The sequence below is a fragment of the Penicillium cinerascens genome (genome assembly GCF_028974065.1).
Source record: "Penicillium cinerascens strain IBT 15544 chromosome Unknown contig_16_segment0_segment0, whole genome shotgun sequence".
Lineage (NCBI taxonomy): Eukaryota > Fungi > Ascomycota > Eurotiomycetes > Eurotiales > Aspergillaceae > Penicillium > Penicillium cinerascens.
Window position 1 is genome coordinate 3057381 of NW_026695286.1, and position 21231 is coordinate 3078611.

General features: G+C 49.0%; 9 protein-coding genes across 9 annotated transcripts; 5 read left to right on the forward strand and 4 right to left on the reverse strand.

Annotated features, from left to right (window-relative positions):
• Positions 1-3029: 3029 nt before the first annotated feature.
• Positions 3030-3348, reverse strand: N7498_001144 (uncharacterized protein; the record flags this gene model as incomplete). Its single annotated transcript, XM_058448207.1, has 2 exons — positions 3030-3261; positions 3323-3348. The coding sequence occupies 2 exons, from the start codon at positions 3346-3348 to the stop codon at positions 3030-3032; spliced, it is 258 nt and encodes an 85-aa protein (XP_058313618.1).
• Positions 3349-5325: 1977 nt separating this feature from the next.
• Positions 5326-6707, reverse strand: N7498_001145 (uncharacterized protein; the record flags this gene model as incomplete). The annotated part of the gene is made up of 2 exons (XM_058448208.1): positions 5326-6208; positions 6292-6707. The coding sequence occupies 2 exons, from the start codon at positions 6705-6707 to the stop codon at positions 5326-5328; spliced, it is 1299 nt and encodes a 432-aa protein (XP_058313619.1).
• A 772-nt stretch (positions 6708-7479) lies between these two features.
• N7498_001146 (uncharacterized protein) lies at positions 7480-8683 on the forward strand (the record flags this gene model as incomplete). The annotated part of the gene is made up of 2 exons (XM_058448209.1): positions 7480-7895; positions 7942-8683. 2 exons carry the CDS (start codon positions 7480-7482, stop codon positions 8681-8683), a joined length of 1158 nt encoding a protein of 385 aa, XP_058313620.1.
• Positions 8684-9366: 683 nt separating this feature from the next.
• Positions 9367-11326, forward strand: N7498_001147 (uncharacterized protein; the record flags this gene model as incomplete). The annotated part of the gene is made up of 2 exons (XM_058448210.1): positions 9367-9474; positions 9551-11326. 2 exons carry the CDS (start codon positions 9367-9369, stop codon positions 11324-11326), a joined length of 1884 nt encoding a protein of 627 aa, XP_058313621.1.
• A 1049-nt stretch (positions 11327-12375) lies between these two features.
• Positions 12376-13413, forward strand: N7498_001148 (proline racemase family protein; the record flags this gene model as incomplete). Its single annotated transcript, XM_058448211.1, has 1 exon — positions 12376-13413. One exon carries the CDS (start codon positions 12376-12378, stop codon positions 13411-13413), a length of 1038 nt encoding a protein of 345 aa, XP_058313622.1.
• A 1244-nt stretch (positions 13414-14657) lies between these two features.
• N7498_001149 (SDR family oxidoreductase) lies at positions 14658-15608 on the forward strand (the record flags this gene model as incomplete). The annotated part of the gene is made up of 1 exon (XM_058448212.1): positions 14658-15608. The coding sequence occupies one exon, from the start codon at positions 14658-14660 to the stop codon at positions 15606-15608; it is 951 nt and encodes a 316-aa protein (XP_058313623.1).
• Positions 15609-16123: 515 nt separating this feature from the next.
• On the reverse strand, positions 16124-17482 carry N7498_001150 (putative erythromycin esterase; the record flags this gene model as incomplete). Its single annotated transcript, XM_058448213.1, has 1 exon — positions 16124-17482. One exon carries the CDS (start codon positions 17480-17482, stop codon positions 16124-16126), a length of 1359 nt encoding a protein of 452 aa, XP_058313624.1.
• Positions 17483-17859: 377 nt separating this feature from the next.
• N7498_001151 (uncharacterized protein) lies at positions 17860-19159 on the forward strand (the record flags this gene model as incomplete). The annotated part of the gene is made up of 3 exons (XM_058448214.1): positions 17860-18697; positions 18774-19037; positions 19107-19159. 3 exons carry the CDS (start codon positions 17860-17862, stop codon positions 19157-19159), a joined length of 1155 nt encoding a protein of 384 aa, XP_058313625.1.
• A 177-nt stretch (positions 19160-19336) lies between these two features.
• Positions 19337-20376, reverse strand: N7498_001152 (putative inositol phospholipid biosynthesis protein Scs3; the record flags this gene model as incomplete). Its single annotated transcript, XM_058448215.1, has 2 exons — positions 19337-19438; positions 19519-20376. The coding sequence occupies 2 exons, from the start codon at positions 20374-20376 to the stop codon at positions 19337-19339; spliced, it is 960 nt and encodes a 319-aa protein (XP_058313626.1).
• Between the last annotated feature and the right edge of the window lie 855 nt (positions 20377-21231).

Sequence of the window (21231 nt, forward strand, 5' to 3'; positions counted from 1 at the left end):
GTAACCTCACCGTCGCTCTATCGGTGGCACATTGGGATCATTGGGGTCGTCGAAGTCTGAGTGGAGATTGGGGCGAGCGAAAAAGTGGGCCTTGGTAGAAGCTTGTTGGGTGATCAGTGCACGTACAGTAGGAGAACAACCGGTGAGAGGAGGCTTTATGTAACTCTCGACTTTCGCTGACTACGAGGGTGGTGATGGGAAGATATTGTAAGTGGGTCTAATGAGGCGGTCATAGCTATCTGTCCGGGAGGTTTAAAAAAGACGTTTAGAAAGGTACCTTGGAAAATGGAATCAAAAGATATCTAGAAAGACGTCTAAAAAAATTCAGGAGGAGATTTAGAAGGACTAAGAGAATAAAGTATTGAGGCCCATTTGTAACATCTCCTTGGCCCAGCTGTATACCAAATTACTACACAAAACACAAAGGAGATGGGTCACTCAGTATAACCCCTGTCTAGGCGGGAAGTTACCGCTCCATGGAGCATCTAAAACTGCCCCCTTCCCCCCCCCCAACTCTACACATGTTTTAGCGTAGCCGCTTGTGATCATAGTGGCTACAGGGTTACATTCAGTACTGTATATGGCTCAGGCGCGACCGAGGACTCTGTGCGGCAATTTGATTGTCTTACTATTGCGTGTACGAGTGACTTGACTTTTTACAGCATCCGTTTTCCACTCCACGCTATTAGTACTCAGCCACTTTTCGCTTCGTCCGTTAACCAATGCAACGTTAGCCGAGATTATTGAAGCGACGAAGGCCTGTCGCTGGACTATCCCCTGTTTTCGTAGCATTACCCTCCGCTAGCACACCAGCTATGCGCATGTTCATCTGATCCGGTATTGATGTGCTGTAGATGCTGTCCGTCTTATATTCGCTTGCGCCCATCCCGCTTGGCTTTCTTAGTCAATTCCCAGACCAAAAAAGCCTGTCCAAAGCTTAGCATTTTGTCTCCGATCTTCGATATCTTGCCATCCAAAACATGCGATGGGATTCAATCCTCTGGCTTTTGACTTTAGCCCTTACTGTCGTTTCGGCAAAGGTACCACCAATTTAGAATCCTTCGTTTCCATTTTATCCGCTGAATGTTACGGGGCTTGGTCCTCTCTACGCGTGGGTTGGATCGTACGTTCAACATATGTTTCTCTCAGTTCCAAAAAATCTGATCGTTCTAGGTACTTTAATGCGACGGCGCAAATTGAACTAATTCCCGAGGTCGGATGGAAATATCTCAATGACACACTATGTCCGAGCCTGAGAAACAAGACATTCACAGCGTCCTTCCCATCAGCTCTTGCCATCACCGAGCGCGGACAGTACAATGTTGGCGCCAATCCTGTGAATATATATCTCACCTTTTGGGATCCTGGCTTCGACTTTTCTACTCTTGGGCGGATATTTTCCCGCAGGAATAAATGGTATCTGAGACTTGATGTATACGTCTAACCCATCTTTGGACGGTACATTGGAATCATCACCGCAAGTGCTTCAGTACCTTTTCTCCGAAAGGATGAGACATTCGCTGACTCTGATTATTAGAATCGTATACTCGTTTTCAAATGACACCGTGATTACAGAAGGAATGGTCTGGAATAGCACTTACGTTGCTGACATTTTCAATTTTTGCTCTCATCGACTTCAAAGGCTCCATACAATCTCACCGCCGACAATGGGGGGCTTTTTCTGGATCGGGAACCAGTTTCGTTCAATGCAAATATGGACTCGTGCAGTAGCCTCGAAAGGAATGAGTACTGGATCAACCCTGCCAGCATAACCCCGTCGGGCATTCCTGAGGGGGATTGGACGTATCCATCCGTCAACCTGAATTTCGACAGCAGAACGGCAAACATCACTGTGGATGGATATTTTCTCGGAAATTCTTACCTGCGGGCGAATATAACTGGAGGCAAGCCAACACTGGGGCCGACCTCTGTTAATGGCAAGATCAGGTTGTCATTCAATGGTGTTATTGATACCTACCATTCAGATATACTGGTCAACAACAGCGCCACACCAAAATGGATCAGAACTGTCAGATTTGGGAATAATTCCTTGAAGAACGGTTATGGAAACACGGCCCCTAAAAAGCTTCACTCTGCCATGGGCGCGTGGATTATTTCGTATATCTCGCTTTCCTGTATTAAAGAGCTTGTGAATTTGAGACCCTTTATCAGATCATTTTTCTTTACCCACCAGCACATGAATCTGTCAAACGTTGGTCATTACTTCCCAAGCCGCCAACCTGGCGGTGCAAAATCCAAAGAGCCCGGCAAGCATGTCCTCATGACATTTACGACCACGTCACCCTCGATTCTGATGATGATCCACTGAATCCCTATATTAAAAAGTGTCAAAGATCGAGTTTTAGAAAGCACGAAGAGATTGTTCTCTCGATTTCAAACCTATTGATGCACCTTTAATCAAAGTCGAGTCTATACATTTTTCATCGAGGATAAGGACTCGGCTTCTTAATATCGAATGATAAAACGCGGGAAAAGCATCGCATGTACGGCAGAGCCAGTCCTCGGACTCTATTGTGCGCCAATTCTAGATGACGTGTATTTTGCCTAATAGATACAAAACCCGCAGGTTCCGGCACCCAAAACAAAACCGAGTGACATTTCCCCTCTATTTCACTACCCCTAACCTCCTTATCTTATTCAAAATGAGTTCACTTGCGGCAAAAACACGCAAGAGGAAAACGCCCTATAAAAGACGACTTCGATAAGCAGGCTCCAGCGGCATCGATACCGTTCAAGATGCCGAAATCCAGATATGTTAAGTAAATGGGGCAGCCTTCTCTCCATCGAGAGACATCTATGCGAAGTCGCTCAGTATGAGATAGCCATCGCGGAAATGTTCCTGAAAGCCCACGAAAAAAAAGCTAAGGGCTTATGCGATCAAGCAAGACAGCTAAAGTTACACGACCGGATTAGGGTGCTAGGCAAAGGTCTGAAATTTCTGAACAGACTATATTGGCTCCAGGAGAGGCTATGGTGGGAGCATAGGAACAAGTTGCCCCCGGATACCTTTACGAGAGGGTTTGAACTCTGGCGCTCACACCCAAAATGGTATCTACAGTGCTCTTCGCGAGGACTGTGCCGGACGGGGTGGGTGCTGTGGTCATGACTGCGGATGCTGTCTCCGTCGGCCGACGAGACCAGACAGAGTTCTCAGCGTTGGCCATTGCACCACTGTGTGTGGGTGTTGCGCTCGAGCGCGCGGCTTCGAGCTGAACGCAGAGGAAAGCAACGGGCTTCATGCTAGTTTTCCACTTACGTCGTGCGATAATACAAGCGACCAAACGAAAATGTCTCAACATACCCGCCGAATAATACTGGTTTCGACATTAGGAATCGAAGAAGAGTCAACTAAAACCCCATTTGAGCTCATCGACCAACGAGTATCCTTCAGCCAGCCTGGTACCTGTCTGGCTGCGGATCCACCGAGATATCAGGAAACCTAACATAAGGTCTGTCCTTTGCTGCTCTAAAAAGCCACTATGTTATCAAAAAAAAGGGTGCTTTTGTCTTCGTTGCTCAAGGTGAAAGCCTCGGAATGATTACGGAACCAACAAAGCTATCTAAGTGTCATTGCAATAGGCAGTGGTGCTTAACATCCTCTGTATATTACTGCCATACGTTTTCTCGCTACATATTCGGTCGCACAAATAGGCGGTCTATTCACTAGATGAGTTTTGGAACATAAGTCTGCTCTCACTATGGCTATCTAAGGCGCATGTAGCCTCGCTTTATCACTATATACTTGGACACTAGATTATGGGACTGATAGCATGCCAATAAATTGATTAGCCCCTTCGGCGGGACTGATCCAACTGACGCGTCCATCAGTGTATATCTCCACCTTAGGCTTGTGTTCATTCAGAATTCCGATATCATCCAGTATTCCTGCCCGGAGGATTATTGTCTCGTCAGGAGTTCCGTTAGACTTCATTTTCAGCCCATAGAGCGGCGTTCCTACGGGTATCGTCAGTTAATGCCTTATCAAACTCAGTTTTATAGTACACACCACAATCTGAACAGAAGTAGTTCTTAATATAATTTCCACTGTCCGATGTTTTTGCCACTTCTTTGGGACTTCCAGTGATTTTCAGGTCGGCACTTTTGACGACAAAATTATACGTATTCAGTGCGCCGGTAAGTTTGCGACAGTCGAAACAGTGGCAAAGTGCCTATTGAAAGAAAGGATAATGTTAAGTTGAAAACAATCCGTATCTCGGACATACACTAACCGATGTTATAGGCTGGCCACTATATTGGACCCGAACCTTTCCGCAAAAACAGCCGCCAACAGCCATTTTCAAAGAGCAAGTGTCTGGTGCTATGATACTATAAAAAAGAAAGGGGCTAATGGAGAGAAATCAAAAGGTGTCTTGTATGAAGTCGGTCCGGGCGAACTTTTGCCCGGAGCACACCGTCAGGACTGAGTTTGTTGGCCCCAACATAAGAGTGTTGGGTGTAGACATTCAGCCAGAATTTTGGCGGGGTAGGGGGCTATGATTGCTTCTAACTTGTATCAAGTTCTTGTTGGCATTGTTAAACGCTTGGTTACTGCACTTAGCTGCGCTAGGTATTTGAGTTGTGGTGTGTCACTCATTTTGTATCTTATCACAAACAGAGTGTAGCTTTGCCGGAAGTGGATAGTCTCGTTGCTATCATGTACCCAAGACTCTAGCCACTGTCGATCTAGTGATGATGCATAAGGGTGGATGCCAAGGGGTCTTGAGGTAGGAGGGTAAAGGAGTGTCGTGTAAAGTACGATATTATACGTAAAGCGGTCGTCCTGGGGTAAAAAAGGATAAGGATCTATTTTAGAAAAGGATTATTTACGCTTTAACTTATTACGGATTAGCATAGTTTCGGGTAGTGGCTGGGGAGTAATGTGTTTTTCGAATTCTACTGTAATACGCCTTGTTATGAACGGTCCACAGCCAGGAACCTTTTGGCAGACCCTTTAAAGAGACTTTTATGCTTTCTTCCAGCAGAGATGTCATAGCTAAGATGCAGATCATCTCACGCCCAAGTCCAAGTTGTTGCTACCCACGCCACCTTGAGCCCCATCACTTGACGAAGGCCGTGCTGATTACATAGTATATCTTATTCTGGCATTATTTGCAGCATACAAAGTTGGGATATCTATGTATCAAGGAAAGCTCACCAATATAGATACTGCCATTGTAAACCTCCGGTCCCACTACCAAAATCACAGACAAACCAAGGAAAAACACAAGTGTAACAACCCAACTAGACAAGCCCTAATCCCCACAGGGGACAAAGTTATTTCCTAGGTTCTCCTGTTCCACTCGCTCAGCGACTCGTTGTCGGAGAAGGAGCAGATCCTTCCGGGAAACTCATCGATCTCAGTTTGAAACCTTGTCCGTACCGTTGTTTGAATTCTGCCGTCATTTCGCCCTCCACTTCATCACGCTGATCCACATTGCTATGGTCTGTCGAAGGAGGTTCCATCCCTCTAAGGTGGCTCATGTTGATGGTTGCAATGTCTCTCGACAGCTGCTGGACGGAGGCATCGCTCACGTAGCCTCCCACTTGTCTCGATCTCCAACCAAGAGCTCGGTTTTTGCCGTGCAGGATCTTACCATTTGTGGATACCATAAATTGCAAGGCATCACCGGTACCATAGTTTTCGATCACACTGACATTCTCTTTCAGATGATTATCCGCCCTGGAGCAGATATCCAAGCATTGTCGTGCAGTATTCCACTCATCCTGTAGCCTTGCCAAATCTTCTTCGTCTTTTTCAGAGGAAATTGTTGTCTTTGATTGCGAGAGCAGCCGTTTCATGACGTCCTGCATATGTTTCTCTAGCTTACGAGCTGTCAGCGCTAAGCTGTTTTTGCATTCTTGCAAGCCTTCGTTGGTGACGCTTTCGGGCGAAGTGTTTAGACCATCTGAGCCATGGGAGGCATCACCCCGGTCCGATATCAACTGAATCTGGTCAATATGATCGGATAGCTGGGCACAGATCTGTAAACATTTTTCTGTACTCAAGCGCTCATCTCTCATGGATTGTAGTTCCGCTGCGTCCGGTCCGGATTGCGCCACGCTTTTCTCAACGATGCACTCCAATTTGCCATCTAGAACTTCTAAACGAGCTTCAAGATCATCTTTGGCGTCCTGGATAAGCCGCTTATAATCTTCTAGGCTTTCAGAGTTGACAGAGGTTTGGCGACTGCTTAGCGTCAGCCACCATGAATTTGAACAAATGGAAAGCCCAGAGTCACGTCAGGATCTAGCAAAGATATTGGCACTTACAGGTTTGCATCGGTGAGAGCAATGTTGATTGTTGCTTTATACCCAGCCAGCAATCTTCGAAAACCATCTATGTCGTCACCCATGTACTTCAGCCTGGCCCAGTCCCGAAAATTCGTCCGGTTTTGGTCTGACCGCGACGAGCATTTAAGGATCTCCTGTTGGAACTCCTTGCAGGCGCTACCACAGCGTAGAAGAGGGAGATCCAGCGCCGATAGGTCAATATCAGTGCTTGCCTTGACAAACTCGGCAAGTGGACCAAGCACAGCACTCAGGGCTTCAACTTCTTCAAGAAGATCACGTACGCGTTTCGGATGGGAACGAAAACTATTGACCGTTTCGTGCAACGAGATGCTGCACTGGAAGGCGAAGGTGGCTAGCGCTAGCAACCCGGAGGCCAGGCCTATTGGTTCGGCCATGACTTTGATCACCCGTATACGAGTGGGAGATTGATGGGTGAAAGAGGCCTTTATAGTCGGCCAAAGCCACCTTTTAACGGCTCGACGGCGCAATGGGAATCGCCAACAAGGCCAGGTTGCAAGCGATGGGCTGCTCCACTGGCCGCTATCCCGAAGATGAATGCCACAAGGTTGGTGGGGGTGGGGGCCGGCGGCTAGCTGTTTGGCTGACCCCGTCCATGTGCAATGACTAAGCCTCAGGGTGTCGCCATAAAATTCAAGAGAACTTCCTTGACGGTCGTTGTAATTGGCCTCTTGTACGCGCCCTTCCTGCTGAGTAGTACTAATTTGAGACGGGCATCAAAGCGCCTGCTGTTCGCGCGCGCGTCCGAGGCGCTTTCCTGCCGTGCAAATGGTATCCTGGATAGTAGGTGTGCGGCGGTCTCCAAGCGAGTGAAACTCGCGGCGCATAATTCTAGGTCTCATTACTTCGTCGATCTTCCTTCGCACCTGCTTGGTTGGATACGTGATGCGCGGCAGAGGTGATACACGTAAACCACGTCACAAAAAGTCGCACGGACGTCGGTTGCAGATGATCGGTCCACAATACACACCAATGATCGGTCCGCAATACGCGCCTGCCGTGGAAAGCATTTAGGGCCGCGCGCGAATGCCTACGCATACACCCTTTTTTCGTTCCTCTCACTCTTCGCGCTGGCTCACCTCTGGCTCACCTACATATTAATCACTGTCTGCTCATCGTATTGAACAATACAAGCATTTTCCTTTCCAAATGGCCGAGGTTATTGGTATCAGCTCGGGCGTCGCTGGCTTGTTGGCCTTTGCCCTCGAATCGAGTCGCACCTTGTTCAGCACTGTTCAAAGTCTTCGCAACCGGGAAAAGGCTATTCGGGACCTTCGAGAAGCTCTCCAAGATCTTGAGGAGGTGCTGAAAATTCTCCAGGAGTCGATCAATACCTCCCCGTTTCTGAACACCGGGATAATTGAACGACCTCTTGATCGATGTTGCAAAGCATGCAACGATTTCAATACACTGATTATGAAGTGTTCTGAACGCTCAACCGACGATCATTTCAGCATCCGTGATTGGGCTAAATTGCGCTACATGGGCGAAGACGTTACTGGCTTTCAAAACATGCTTTGCGGCTACAAATCTACAATCACGATCGCCCTTGCTTATTCGAATGTGTACGTTCACCTCATTTCTTTGCGAGATCTTTCTGACTTCTCCCAGCCATCTGACCAGAGCGACAAAGAGTGTCATGCACGAATACAAGGAACTAATTGAAAATACCAAATCCGACCTCAGGCTGCATTTGCAGTCCATCGAGGACAGAGTGAAATCATTGTCCTCCGCAAATGAAGTCGATGTGGGATTTGATCTTATCGAAGTTCAGAAAATGAAGGAAGAACTAGAAAGCACACAGCACGGCCTGGAGATTTGCGCGCAATTTTCTGCATACATAGAGGAGACAAGGTCCACCTCTTTGCAAAAAATGACTCAAGGTTCAGCCATATCCGAACGAGAAGCATCACCTCCAGAATACAACATGCCTTGGTTGATTATCGCTGAAGCCTTGAGTTCCGCCGAAAAAGAAATCGTCAGTTCGAGACTGCGACTGCTTCAATATCGTCGCGCACACGGAAGCCATCCTTGGTTCGCACAACACCGTGGATTGTTACCAGGAAATGAACAGACCAGCGAACAAAGTGATATCACGGAAGAGGCCCAAAACATTAAAGAGTCTTTGAATTTCTTCAATCGGGTATCCGAAGAAACCACCGAGGGTCGAATGAACTATTTTGAGGATGTATCTACAGGTGATAAGAGCAAACAAATCATTGTGACGACGCTCAAAGATTTGATCTCGGCGCGACGGATCACCTCGGGATCTGGCTCATTGCAAATATTAGGACAACTCTCCGAAGAGTCCCTGAACAACATAGTTCGAAACCAAGATGACATCCGTGAATAGTGAATTTAGGCTTAGGGATGGTCGGTTTAGTATAATGTATACTTGAAGAACATTGGCCAATTCAGGGTTCTTTCTGCTTTTAATCCTATCTTTCTGTTTGAGGACAGCGAACGGAAGCGGCAGAGTTGTAACACATGTATGGCAGTTTCTTGTAAAATACAGAGGGGCCTGGGGAACGGAACACACTGGGGATCGGGATCGACCACCATTCCTCTTTTGGATTAGCATGATTTGAGTCAGGGTTTGTGGATTGATGCGAAACATTGTTGTGGTAAAATTAACTTCGAATATTACTGTACTCCATGTTCTCATGTCCTCGTTTTATTTGGCGAGTCAATACTAAGCGGGGCGGGTTGATCGGCCGAAACTGATAGGGAGCCCGCCGCAGAACCGCGTCAAGATGATGCCACGAGACCAGGTCTGCGGAGCGAATCAGGTGATAAATCTCCAGTGGCGTATCTGCTACTCCGTGGCTTCCGTGGATTTGAATCACAATCATAGCTATTTGTGGCCAGGAAGCACCCGGCTAGAGATCCTATCGACCCGAAAGATGTGCGGGGTAAACGGGAAGGAAAGCCGAGCCGATCACCTGAGATCTATGAGGTAAAGATAAGGCTGGAAACAGTCCGTCATTGCGTCTCCCTTTCCAGAATCGAGTTTAATTGCCTCTTTCGTCCCTCGCAATGTCGTCCATTCAAACTAAGGCGATAGGGGTACAAAAGCGGCAGAAGAACCCGAATCGTTGCAAGCCGAAATCCAAAGGCGGCTGCCAAAGGTGCAAGCAGCGGAGAGTAAGTTGAGGTGAACCATATACAGCTGTTGCTGCTAATACCCCACCTATGTCATTTTTTACTGACTCGTTCCAAGCGTAGATGTGATGAGACAAGACCCAGTTGTCAAGAATGCGTGAGAAAGGGTTTTGAATGCCCTGGGTATCAGAAAAAGCCGCTCCAGTGGCGATACGTTTTCCACGAAAGCGAGGAAGAGGCTTCACCAGAAAAGGAGACCATTTCTTTTGTAAAGCCGCAGCCTGATATCCAAGTACGGGAAGAAGATCAGGTTGAGCATGCACAGGAGCTGCAAGACCTCTGGGATGAGGCCAACTCAACATTATTCAACCAATTACCGGGCTTCGATGCCTCGGTGAATATCTGGGAAAAGAACCAGACTGGATCAAATGAAACATCAATTGTGAAAGATGGTTCCCAATCAGACAGTCTGGCAATACTGCACCGTCGCCTGGCAAACCTCCCAATACCGTCCTTTCTCATCCACACGCCGGCCATCTTAGTACAATATTATTTTGACTACGTCTGCAAGTCATGGTCATCGTTTGATTCGCCACTAAACCCTTTCAGGATTATAGTCAGTCGCCTATGGAGCCGGAATGCGGCTATTTACTATGCGATTCAAAGCATGGCCGCGGCATCGCTAGCCAACGACTTCCCTGGGATGAGAGCGATCGGAATCCAAACGCAGCACCAGGCAATTGCGTGTCTTAGGAACAACCCGAGAGTAGGAATGCTACACCGGGACAATCAAGATGACGAGTTCTTCTTGGCTCTCCTCATGATCGGATGCACGACATCTTGGCACAACGCGGCTGATTTGGGGCTGGAATATCTGAAAGAGGCCAAAGACTATCTCGGACAACAGCAAAGTGTGTGCCAGAATCCCGAATCAACGCTTGCCAAGCAATATCCATTGTTCCAGCAGTGTCTTATGTATTGGAACATGTTAGCTGCCTTTGTGGCAGAGGACTCCTTGCTTCTGAATGGAGAGAGCGTCCTGGAGAGACCCGACTCGGAGACATCTGTCTATCTGGTAGATGGCCAGGCTCTCCCTCACCCATGGACCGGGCCGCTATCCAAAGCACTGAGCATATTTTCCCAGACTGCACGAGTAATCCGAGCCGCGCGGATCTCATCTCGAACGCGTGGGAATGACATCGATCTCACACTTTTCGACTTTGATTCCTTGGTTGAGGAGCTTGACCTACAAAAGGATGCTGGGCATCTCGAAGACGAGATTCTGTTCACTGGTCTCTCATCTTTCTGTGGGCCCGTTGACACCGGAGATACAGACACGCCTCCTGCTCATTTCATAACTCTGGCGGAGGCCTATCGGTGTGCCGCTCTCCTGCAAATCTACCACGTCTTTCCGGATATCCTAGAAGAGCGGTTCCGCCTAAATGAGAGACCCGGGATTGAGGTCCCGGCATTATTCCTACTCCTGTTCCCGAGGAGAGAGAACTCTCTAGTCCCATCCGTTGAAGAAGCCCGTCGCATCCTAGCACTACATGTTGTGTCACTCCTGGACCAACTCCCCTCAACATCAGGAACCAGGTGTATGCACCCCGTTCTTCTGGCTTGCATTTCTAGCGATCTTGTATTTTCCAATCAATCTTTGCTCGGCCCCGCTGCGAATGCGATTTCTTGCCTTAATACTCTGGATATTGAGATTGCACAGGCTAGACGGAAGATTAGCTTGTGGTTGTCAGAGCTCAGTTTGATTCTTCCGAAGCTACGATTGCAACGTGTAGCAAAGATTGTGCATGGGACTTGGGATCGGGCAGACTGTGGGATGGGCCAGTACTGGCTGGATACAATGATTGATCGGAACCTTGAGACTATTATGGGATGATGATAATCTTCATTGTTCAGTATGATGTACTTTCACGACTATAGAAATTGATGAGATCGATGTCTGTTCGCTCGCTTGTATTGCTTCTACTTTGGGAGATAACTTTCATATATAGAGAAAGATACTGCGAATCGATTGACCTGCTTGTAGGACAGCCATAACCCAGTTCCCCATACAACTCTGCCAGCTGCTCTCAATGACGAACTTCTAATGAATTCAATTATCGCGCTTTTGGGCGTGCATATGGGCGTGCATATGGTGCAGCGTGTTCCTCAGTTGGATCTCGACCCCCCTGACGAACGGTGCGTCAATTAAATGGTGTGTTTCACATTGAAACAGCTCTAATACAATGTCGGGTGATGCAGATTGACATCGCGGTGCGTGCACTGCAGTTCGAGGTCGATTAATCGGGAAGCTAGCCGTTCTCCTGTTTACGCTGTTCGCCCCTCCCAGAGCGACTCCGACCACGTGATCGGCATGCATGGCTCCGGTTTAGATAAAACTGGGTTGAAATCCGATGGCCTGTGTGGCTAGAGATCTGCGAGTCAAAGGAAAAGGAAAAAAGACTTATACATGTGACCTAGCTGTCGCCCTCCTCACCTGATCGAGGACATTGGACGATGTCTCCGGCCAATCCAAAGCAAATCGTTTCTATCGCGAAACGTCCGAAACTAGGACGCAGGGATTGGTGCGGATCAGTTCCCCCAAGCTTACTATGATTCAGAAGATGAATGGGCATCATCTAGATTTGATTGTGGGGGATGACCTTTCGCCCTACGAAGGCTGCATTAAGCGCCTAGAGCGCCATAAAAGAACCAATCATTTCAAAGCAATCTGAAAAAGCAAACAGCTCGGAGACACTTGCCAAACTGACGTTGGGAAAATTTGCCGAAGAGCATCACAGAATCACTTATAAAGAAGTCGAAGCGCAGGAACACGAGAAAAATACACATTCCACATCCGCCGCATAACTCCAATTCAGTCCCCTTTGGGCTTGAGTTGCTTCTTCTTAGAATAACTGTTGATTCGCAACGCTTGTTGACTCGATTATGCCTTTCTCGCGCTCAATCACCGTTGTCGGGTGCCATTCCGAAGGCGAGGTAGGCGATGTCATTACCGGGGGAGTTCTAGACGTTCCAGGCAATACGATGTACGACAAGCTCATTCACATTTCGACAAAAAAAGATCACATCCGCCAATTACTGCTGAATAAGCCCCGAGGCCGCGCTTCGATGAACACCAATCTTATTCTGCCGCCCTGTGACCCCCGCGCGGATGCCGGCTTCTTGATCATGGAAAGCGAGGAGTATGCACCCATGTCAGGATCAAACACAATCTGTACCACCACTGTATTATTGGAAACTGGAATGATCCCAATGAAAGAGCCCATCACCGAGGTGACTTTGGATACTGCTGCCGGCCTAGTCTCCGTGACTGCCGAGTGCGAAGCAGGAAAGTGCAAGAGCGTGGAGTTTAGCAATGTCCCTGCTTTTGTCCTTCAGCTCGATTTTAAAGTTATGGTCCCCGGACTCGGTGAAGTCTCGGTCGACATAGCATATGGCGGAATGATGTATGTTCTAGTCGAGGCGGCTTCGTTCGGGTTGGCAGTCAGCAATGAGCATTCTCGTCAACTAGTCGAGATTGGAGAGCGAATCAAACGGGCGGTGGAGATGGCTTATACTCCCATTCACCCCGAGAACCCCGGCATCAAGGGATTCAGTGTGATAGAATTTACCGAGCCTTTGCAAATCGAAGACGGCTGCATGGCCGCAAGTAATGCAGTGGTTGTCTCTCCTGGGCGATTTGATCGTAGCCCTTGCGGCACAGGAACATGTGCCCGACTGGCGGTGATGCATGCCCGAGGTGAAATCAAAGAGGGAGAGATCTTCAAGCACAGAAGCATCATTGGCACTGAATTTGTCAGTCGAATCCGTGGAATAACCGAAGTTGGCAACTATCCCGCTGTCCTACCCGCGGTGAAAGGTAGAGCTTGGATCACCAGTTTCAAGCAAGTGGTTCTTGATTCGACAGACCCCTTTCCCGAGGGCTTCAGAGTTGGCGACCAGTGGCACATGCCTCCGAACTAGGCTGCTCTGCTCTGCTTACTCTAGCTCTCTGGCTTTTCTTAAATACAGTATATTGTATCATTGATGGCAAAGAAACGGAGGAGGGAGGAGGGACAGAGCGAGGGGAAAGGCCACCGCGTGGAGTGTGTTTTTTTTTCAGAGTGTATATTGTGAGGGTTTAATAGCAGTCAAATAACAATATTTGATAATATGATCACTGCAGTTAAATCGTCACTACTACCAGAAAAATATCTCATCGTCTGTTAGGTCGGGGTCTTCTGTCTCAAGTAAAGATCCAAGTGAATGTTTCACTCGAGCTGCTGCCGACCTGCGATACTCGTCTGTCCCCGGATTCGGGCCTGCCTTTGTCTTGTTGGGATCCGCTTTTAGCCAAGGTACCTTTATTGTTCCTGGCGAGATGGCAACTGCTTCGCGGAGTCGAGTGATAGCTTCGTCATCATACCCCCCACCCAAAACGACAGCCTTGGCGAACCGAGAGTATCTCTTTGAGCCTAGATAACTTCTCCCATTGACTGGAGTGGAGCCAGATAGGATAAGAGGGAGGTCGCGTACACCTTCCTCAACGCTCATGACGAAATGTATCACTAATCATCCTGTGAGATACAAGGACGATGCCAGCCTTGGAATCATAAAGCTTCTGACAATGTAACATACCTTCATATTCAGGTTCCAACTCTTTGATCATAATAGAGCCAATTCTCTCGAGTCGGCCGCAGAGTACAATTGGATGGGGCATAATAGCTTTCCTAAACGGGAAGTCTCAACGCAGGATTGTACGTTCATAAAATATTTGTCTGGTTGCATTTATATCCATTAAAACAAAGTGGCAAATGACGTGCCTAATTAAAATTGCAAGTCATTAGCTTCGACGAGCATATGCAGAGAGTCTTTGTGACGCCTCGGAGCACCGCTCGGGATCTCAGTGACCGACTCTGATTTCTAAGCTGACCGCTAAAAAGGGCTGGCTGTGCGCATTTCGGTAAATGCAAATAAGGTTCGCTTTCTGGGTTCCAACACCGCTATATTTTGACCAATAACATGGCTCAGCAGGTTGTGAATCTCTTACATTATTGTGAGAGCTCGGAGATGTAGAAGTCCGAGTACCGACATCGGCCCCCGCGACTCCCGTCTGACTGAGAACGCAGCACAAGTATAAAAGCGTCGACTCGAATGTCTACCTACGAAGCTCTCGAGAGAAATGCGCGATCTCCATTAAGATCTGCACAACCTAACAACCTTTTGCCATGGCGTCCATCAATGCTATCATCTTCGGCCCCACGGGCCACGTCGGCTCTGCTGCTGCCCGCACTGCGCAGCAGCTCGGTGCAAAGGTGGCTCTTGCCTTGCGTGATCCTCAAAAGCCCATTCCAGGTCTCACATTAGAACAAGAGAAGGCAGGGGGCTTTGAAAGGGTACAGGCGGATCTCACCAAGCCCGAAACTATCGAGGCTGCTGTCCGCACGTCTGGAGCCAAACGCGCCTTCATATATCTTGCGCAGGGCTCGGCTGACCACATGAAACAAACTATCGAAACACTGAAGGCCTCGGGTATTGAGTTGGTTATCTTCCTGAGCAGCATGGCTGTGCAGGGTGATATCAGGAAGATCCAACCGAAAGATTTCATACCGTATGCCCACGCGCAGGTCGAGATTAGCCTTGACGAAGTCTTTGGCAGCGATGGCTATATTGCACTTCGGCCAGCATATTTTGCCACCAACGTGCAGTGGTGGACGGGCATGGTTCGCGACGGGGAGGTGAAAATTGCTTATCCGGATACCCAATTCGACTGGATCTCGCCTGAAGATATTGGCAAGGTGGCCGGAATGCTGCTTGTTAAAGGAATACAGGCGAGCGAAGGCGCCGAAGAGCGCAACGCCATCCCTCTTTGTGGACCAAAGCTAGTGTCCCAGAGAGATGCCGTTGGCATATTTGGCAAGGTGCTTGGCAAGGATATCAAGGTCACGGAGTTGGATGAGAAAGAGGGTGTGAAAAACATGGTGAATAATGGTGTACCGGAGTTTGTGGCACAGACACTGGTCAAGAATATGGGAGCGAAGGTCAGAGGCGAGGATGGGCCTGACCCGTTTCAAGGAGAGACGTACAAGAAGGCGGCCGCTAACCTTCAAAAATACGCCGGACGGGCCTCAAGCTTGGAGGAGTGGACCGAGGCAAACAAGGATATATTCGGTAGTTAAGTGGACGATAGCCTCCGGTAACCCAGCCACCTGGGGGGGGTATATCCCATTTTGCCAAGCAGAACAATGACTGGTGAGCGTTTGGTATTTTGAAGACGTCTTGAATTGCTTGACATCCTATGCAGTATTTGTGGCTCGTTAGAAAGCTCCATAATACAAAGAGATCTTTTGATCCAACATGTCAACAAAATAGCAGGCCTTTGTATTTTGTCATAAGAAATGCGTTCTCAGAAGCTGACGATCAACAGTGCAAGCAATTAGATTGAGAAACGAAAATAAGAATTATAGCATTCTTGCGCTAGATGCCGCCTTCGATAACTGTAAGCATCTTTACGGCTAAATGGCAAACATCTCCACCCACACTAGGTTACTTAATAAGACTCTCCGCACTGATACATGTCACCAACACAAAGGTCTGCCGGATTTACTAATCGAAGTATATAAATCTGCCTACCCAGGGCTAGTATAGGCAACGGGCGGGTGGATGTCTAAACCCGTCACCCCCAGGTCCCGATTTAAAGCCCAAAGGGATATGTTTCTTCTTTCCCAAGTGCGGTTGCAGGCTGGATAGTCTCCAGGGAGTTCACAGCCTCGGTTCGGTCGAAGAAGATGAAGCCATCAAACTGTTTATGAAGGAACGCCTGAGAGTAATGGGAGACCTTTTCAGTCTCAGGCCTGTAGATCACTCCAATAAAGCGCTCAAGACGGTTCTCCTTTAAAAGAGCATCACGCAGTGCGGGATCAAGACGATCACGTCGGAGATCAAGGAAAAAGCTTTCGACCCCTGTGTCATGGGCGAGTCTTTCCCAGCTATCATTTCTTGAAGGTCGAACTTTCATGACTTCCATGTCCTCGTCCCACTCGTGTGCTGCCGCAACAGTGCCTGTATGAGTACAGCACCCAAGGATTGAAACATTGCCAGGACCCAGGCGTTCTCGACAGAGCTGTCCGATGTTAACTTCATTGCGATGGGAACCCATGCTAGTGAAGCGAGCATCTCCAACGTGCGAGTTGTGCGCCCACACAACCGCCTTGTGTACAGGTGGCGGACGATGTTCTAGCAGACGCGCCAATGTTTCGAACATGTGTGTATCACGCAATGACCACGAGCTGGCGGAGCTCCAGTACATCGCTTTGTAATATTCCTCCGCGTCGCGCACGAGAAAGGCGTTCTGCTTGCTACTCAGGAATTCCTCGCCATCAAAAATGTCATTCTGCATATATTCCAGCCGATTGTTGAGAAGGTCTCGCAGAATCTGTATGACTTGAGCTTCACAGTCCCGCATTCCTTGTATATGTGCAAGGCCATAAGCCGCCGGATCCTCTGCCCACGGATTCAGACATCCGTATAGTTTCCGAGCTTCTTTGCCTGCTGCAGGGTCCACTCGGTCAAGATACTCGATGACTGCTCTCATTGATGAACCCATGCTGTAAAGATCCAAGCCATAGAAGCCCGCTCGTCTTTCCTCAGGCTTATCCTTGTTCCATTCGCGCATCCACTCCACTAGATCCTGCATCTCGCGGTTGCGCCACATCCAAGTCGGAAATCGTTTGAAGGGTTCATGTCTTTCCTGTCCACGTGCTACACCTCCAATGTTGGCTCTAGGGCCTGGTCTCATGCGCACATAGCGATCGACGGCTTCTGCATCTGGCCAATCGGCCTCCACGGCTACCATCGTGTAGCCGTGATACTCAATGAATCGTTTGGTGATCTCGGCACGTGCGCGGTAAAATTCAGATGTGCCATGACTTCCGTCACCGAGAAGGACGACTTGCTTTCCAGCGAAACTATCGAAGTGAGATGCGAAGCTCTTGTCGTCAATAGACGGGAGCGGCTCTATAGCGGTATTGAACAGCTCCTGGAGGTCTGCCATGGATGTTGCTAGTCGTCGAGAGCTGGCTCGAATATAAGTCATGAGATACTTTCTTAACATCGATTGAAATATTGATCCAGCATCTCACCTCGATGGCCGGTTCTATCGCTAATTTACCGTTTGGATATTCCGGCAAGTTGAACATGAGGTCACACCCGAGTAACTGACCAGTCATCATGATCTCACGCAAACCCGCCAAATTCTAACGTTCAGACCAAAATCAATCGTAATACACGGCAAGGAATGGTAGGAATGGTCTGGAATGTGGCTTGGAAAGTTCGATGAAGTATCTCCTGTGGGCTTTGCCACACTTTCATGTCCCACGATCTCTTCGTCTGACCAACACCTCTACTTTCCACGCGACAAATCTCGCGAAGATGGCCCTTCCAATTAGTAGTCCATCACCAAAGGTGGACCGCTTCCAGCAGGCGATGGAATCAGTCTACGGCAGATTCTGGAACATCAGAGACCCGGAGACCTGGTCCCCGCCACAGCGATCCGGCGGCCACCGCGGCCGATATCTATGGACAGACGCGTTCGGGGTGGTCAATCTATTGACAATGCACAAAGAATATACAATCGCAGGTGGAGGCTGTGAGGATACACGATACCTCTCACTAGCCCGCCGACTCATTGAAACCGTCCACGACGTATTGGGTCGCACAAGAGACGGTCGTTCACGACTACCAGGGGCAACGGACAGCCATCCCCTTGGAGGAGGATTACGAATCGGAAAAACCGACGCGCATGGACCAGACTGCGACGGCCAATACCATCATTACTTGACCATATGGATGTTTGCACTGAACCGTATGGCAATGGCATCGGGCGACATGGACTACAATCGCCAGGCCGTCGAGCTTGCACGTGCCATTCATCCCAAGTTCTTTGTTGATCGTTCTGCAGCACGGCCGCGAATGATCTGGAAGATGGCTACAGACCTATCCGCTCCGCTGGTTACATCTGAGGGCAACTTGGATCCGATCGATGGCTTTGTCGTGTTCCGGCTACTTCAAGCAACTGCTCTGGAGGCGGGTGACGGGGAAGTATTGACCGAAGAGATAGGAGATTACAGACGGGTCATGGATCGGAAGGGAGAGCATTTCGTTTCGAGTGACCCGCTGGATCTGGGCATGACGTTGTGGACGGCGCATTGGTTTTCCGACCGGGAAACTTGGGCTTCGAACCTTGCGACGAGATGCTTTGAGCACATATGTCAGTTTTCTGACCCGAGATGCACGGCCTGTGCTTCTCGGATTAGTAGGAACTACGATGCTAACATCCGTGACAGACAATCTTTTCGAGATAGATCAATATCTCAGCCGAAATATCAAGTTCCGCTTGGCCTTCCGCGAATTCGGCACCTCGCTGGGTCTTCAATGTCAGGCGGTACAGACCACGGAGAAGGAGCTAGCAGTTGATCTCAAAAATTGGGCTGATTCTATTATCGCGGCGTGGGACCCATACTTGGAACTTTCCATTTCCGAAGACCTGACGCCAGAGGACATGCGACCCATTACGCGTGTGATGTATTCATCCGCGTTGATTCCAGGTGGTAAGTTGGTTCCGATTGCCATCTGAGTTTATCTCTTCTTGCCGTCTGGATACTGACGATGATTTGCAGCTTTCTGCGCGGGATACTTGGGCCCGGAGCCTGAACCTATGGCGCAAAGATGATCCGAGAACATATAGTCTGTTTTTTACAGGGTCTATCATACGGATCGTAATGGAGGTAGTGCTGCCATAATGTCTTGTGTATGCAAAATCATCGTACAAAGTACTAGCAAGTGTCGAAGCGATGCAATCTATCATCGAATATATTCACAGGGAGAGAGGAGACTCATGCATGCTTGTCTATACTCCCGGGATGCCAACGATATCTTTCCACGGGGGAAGTCTTCTGGGGAGAATGTAAATGACGTATACCGTGCCCAAAGCAACGGCCAAACCAGACCACTGAGGGAGCAAAAAAAGTTAGCCACCGAGCATTAAAACGAGACCGCACAAATTGCAGAAGGTCCGGGAAGTCAAAATACCTTTTCTAACCAGGTGTGGAACCAGATAGCTGTCATAAAGAGCATCCACCAGCCCAAAACCACCACACCCCAGACCAAGCGCATCGACCACGTCCTCCCCATTCCAGAAGCGGCATCCTGGTCGCCGGGTGACGATGCATTAGGGTCACTTGCCTTGCGCTCACGACCCTCGCCCTCGCGCGCGGTGCTGAGAGACGAAGCGACGGCACCAGCACCGACCGCCTCGAAAGCCAGCAGTGCCGTAGCCAGGACCAGCATGAACACATGCCCACTGATATCGTGTCCTCCCTGCCACGCACCGCCCGCAGCTTTGCAGGCAGCAGCCGTAAACAGCGTCTCAGGCTGAACAGAGGAGCTTCCCGAGCCCGCATTTGCAACCTTGTTCAAGGCCTGCTCACATTTCCCGCCCGTGACCACAAAGCTGCGATCAATAATGGCCGGGCCAAAAAACCATTGCGTCATCAAATACCACACGCTCGTGGCAAGGCACCAGCGAAGGAAGGCTTGAAGGGAACGGCGGAAGCGTGTTTCCTGTTGTGCTTGCGAAGCGGAGGAGAGGTTGTATGCTGGTTGGAAAATGATTAAGGATGCGAAAGCGACGGTCAACCATAACCAGCCGATCTTCACGAAGTAGAGGTTGAAGATGTTATTCTTTCGCGCAAAGTAGTTGACTGGGCTCTCGGAGAGATGAAGGTCGGCAGCGAGGGAGGGAGCTAAAGGTGCGGACGGTTCGGACGAAGAGCTCCTGGTCGCGCGAGCGACAGGCGAAATGACTGAGAACAGAGACCCCAGTAGCAAAGTCACTGGGTATACCAGGAGAACGACCGGTGAGGGAGCAGGTCGGGCGGGCGCGGACATTGTTGTGGGCCTGAGAGACCGGAGTCGTACAGGGTTGCTGCAATCGGTTATGTATTTGTTCGGGGAGTAGAATTGCGGACGCCAGAAGAGATCAGCTGAAGAGCATGAGCGGTCACAATTGGAAAGATTGGAGTGGAGTAAACTGGGAAGTTGAAGGTCATGACAGTTGGAGGAATGACATCAACTTTCACCTGCCGAGGCTCCAATTAGGCCTTAGGCCTCAGGCATCGAATTAATTCCCCGGCCAGTCACGAAAAGCAACAGGTAAACTACCTAGGCAAAGTAGAGTCCTTGAGCAAGAATACAAGGTATTCTTTGTTAGATACTGGCCATTGACAGAAACAATGCAACTATATGAAATATCGAAACCATCCTTGCTACCGACCGGGGATGTGTGAGAAGCCTTTGAACCAGGTATAGGTCTTGACAAGATCGAAGCTACCCTAAGGTACATTCCTCATCTTCAAGTACTGTAATTCATCTTCAAAAAGTGGGGTCTTCAGCATTCTCCGTCGCGTTAGGTTAGCAAAGCTCCAAGGCCTTCACTTTGACAGTGAAATGCCCCTATCAGTCCTACGGTTACTTGGTCTTGAAACTGCCGGGGAAACTTAAGTAGAGACTAGATCATTCCAGAGACTTTCCAGGCCCAGGCTAGTCTCGTCATCTTACGGGCTTGGTGGGCCACGGAGATTATACAAGAAACCTAGGCCCGAAACAGAAAGAGACGATCGTTGCATGCGTTCCCGTTCCCGCCCCAACAGCATTAAACGGCGTTCCAAATGGTGAAACATACTTGCAAGTCTCGCCCAGATCAATATCTTGACGAACCATCTCAGCAGTAGCTTGACGAACAGG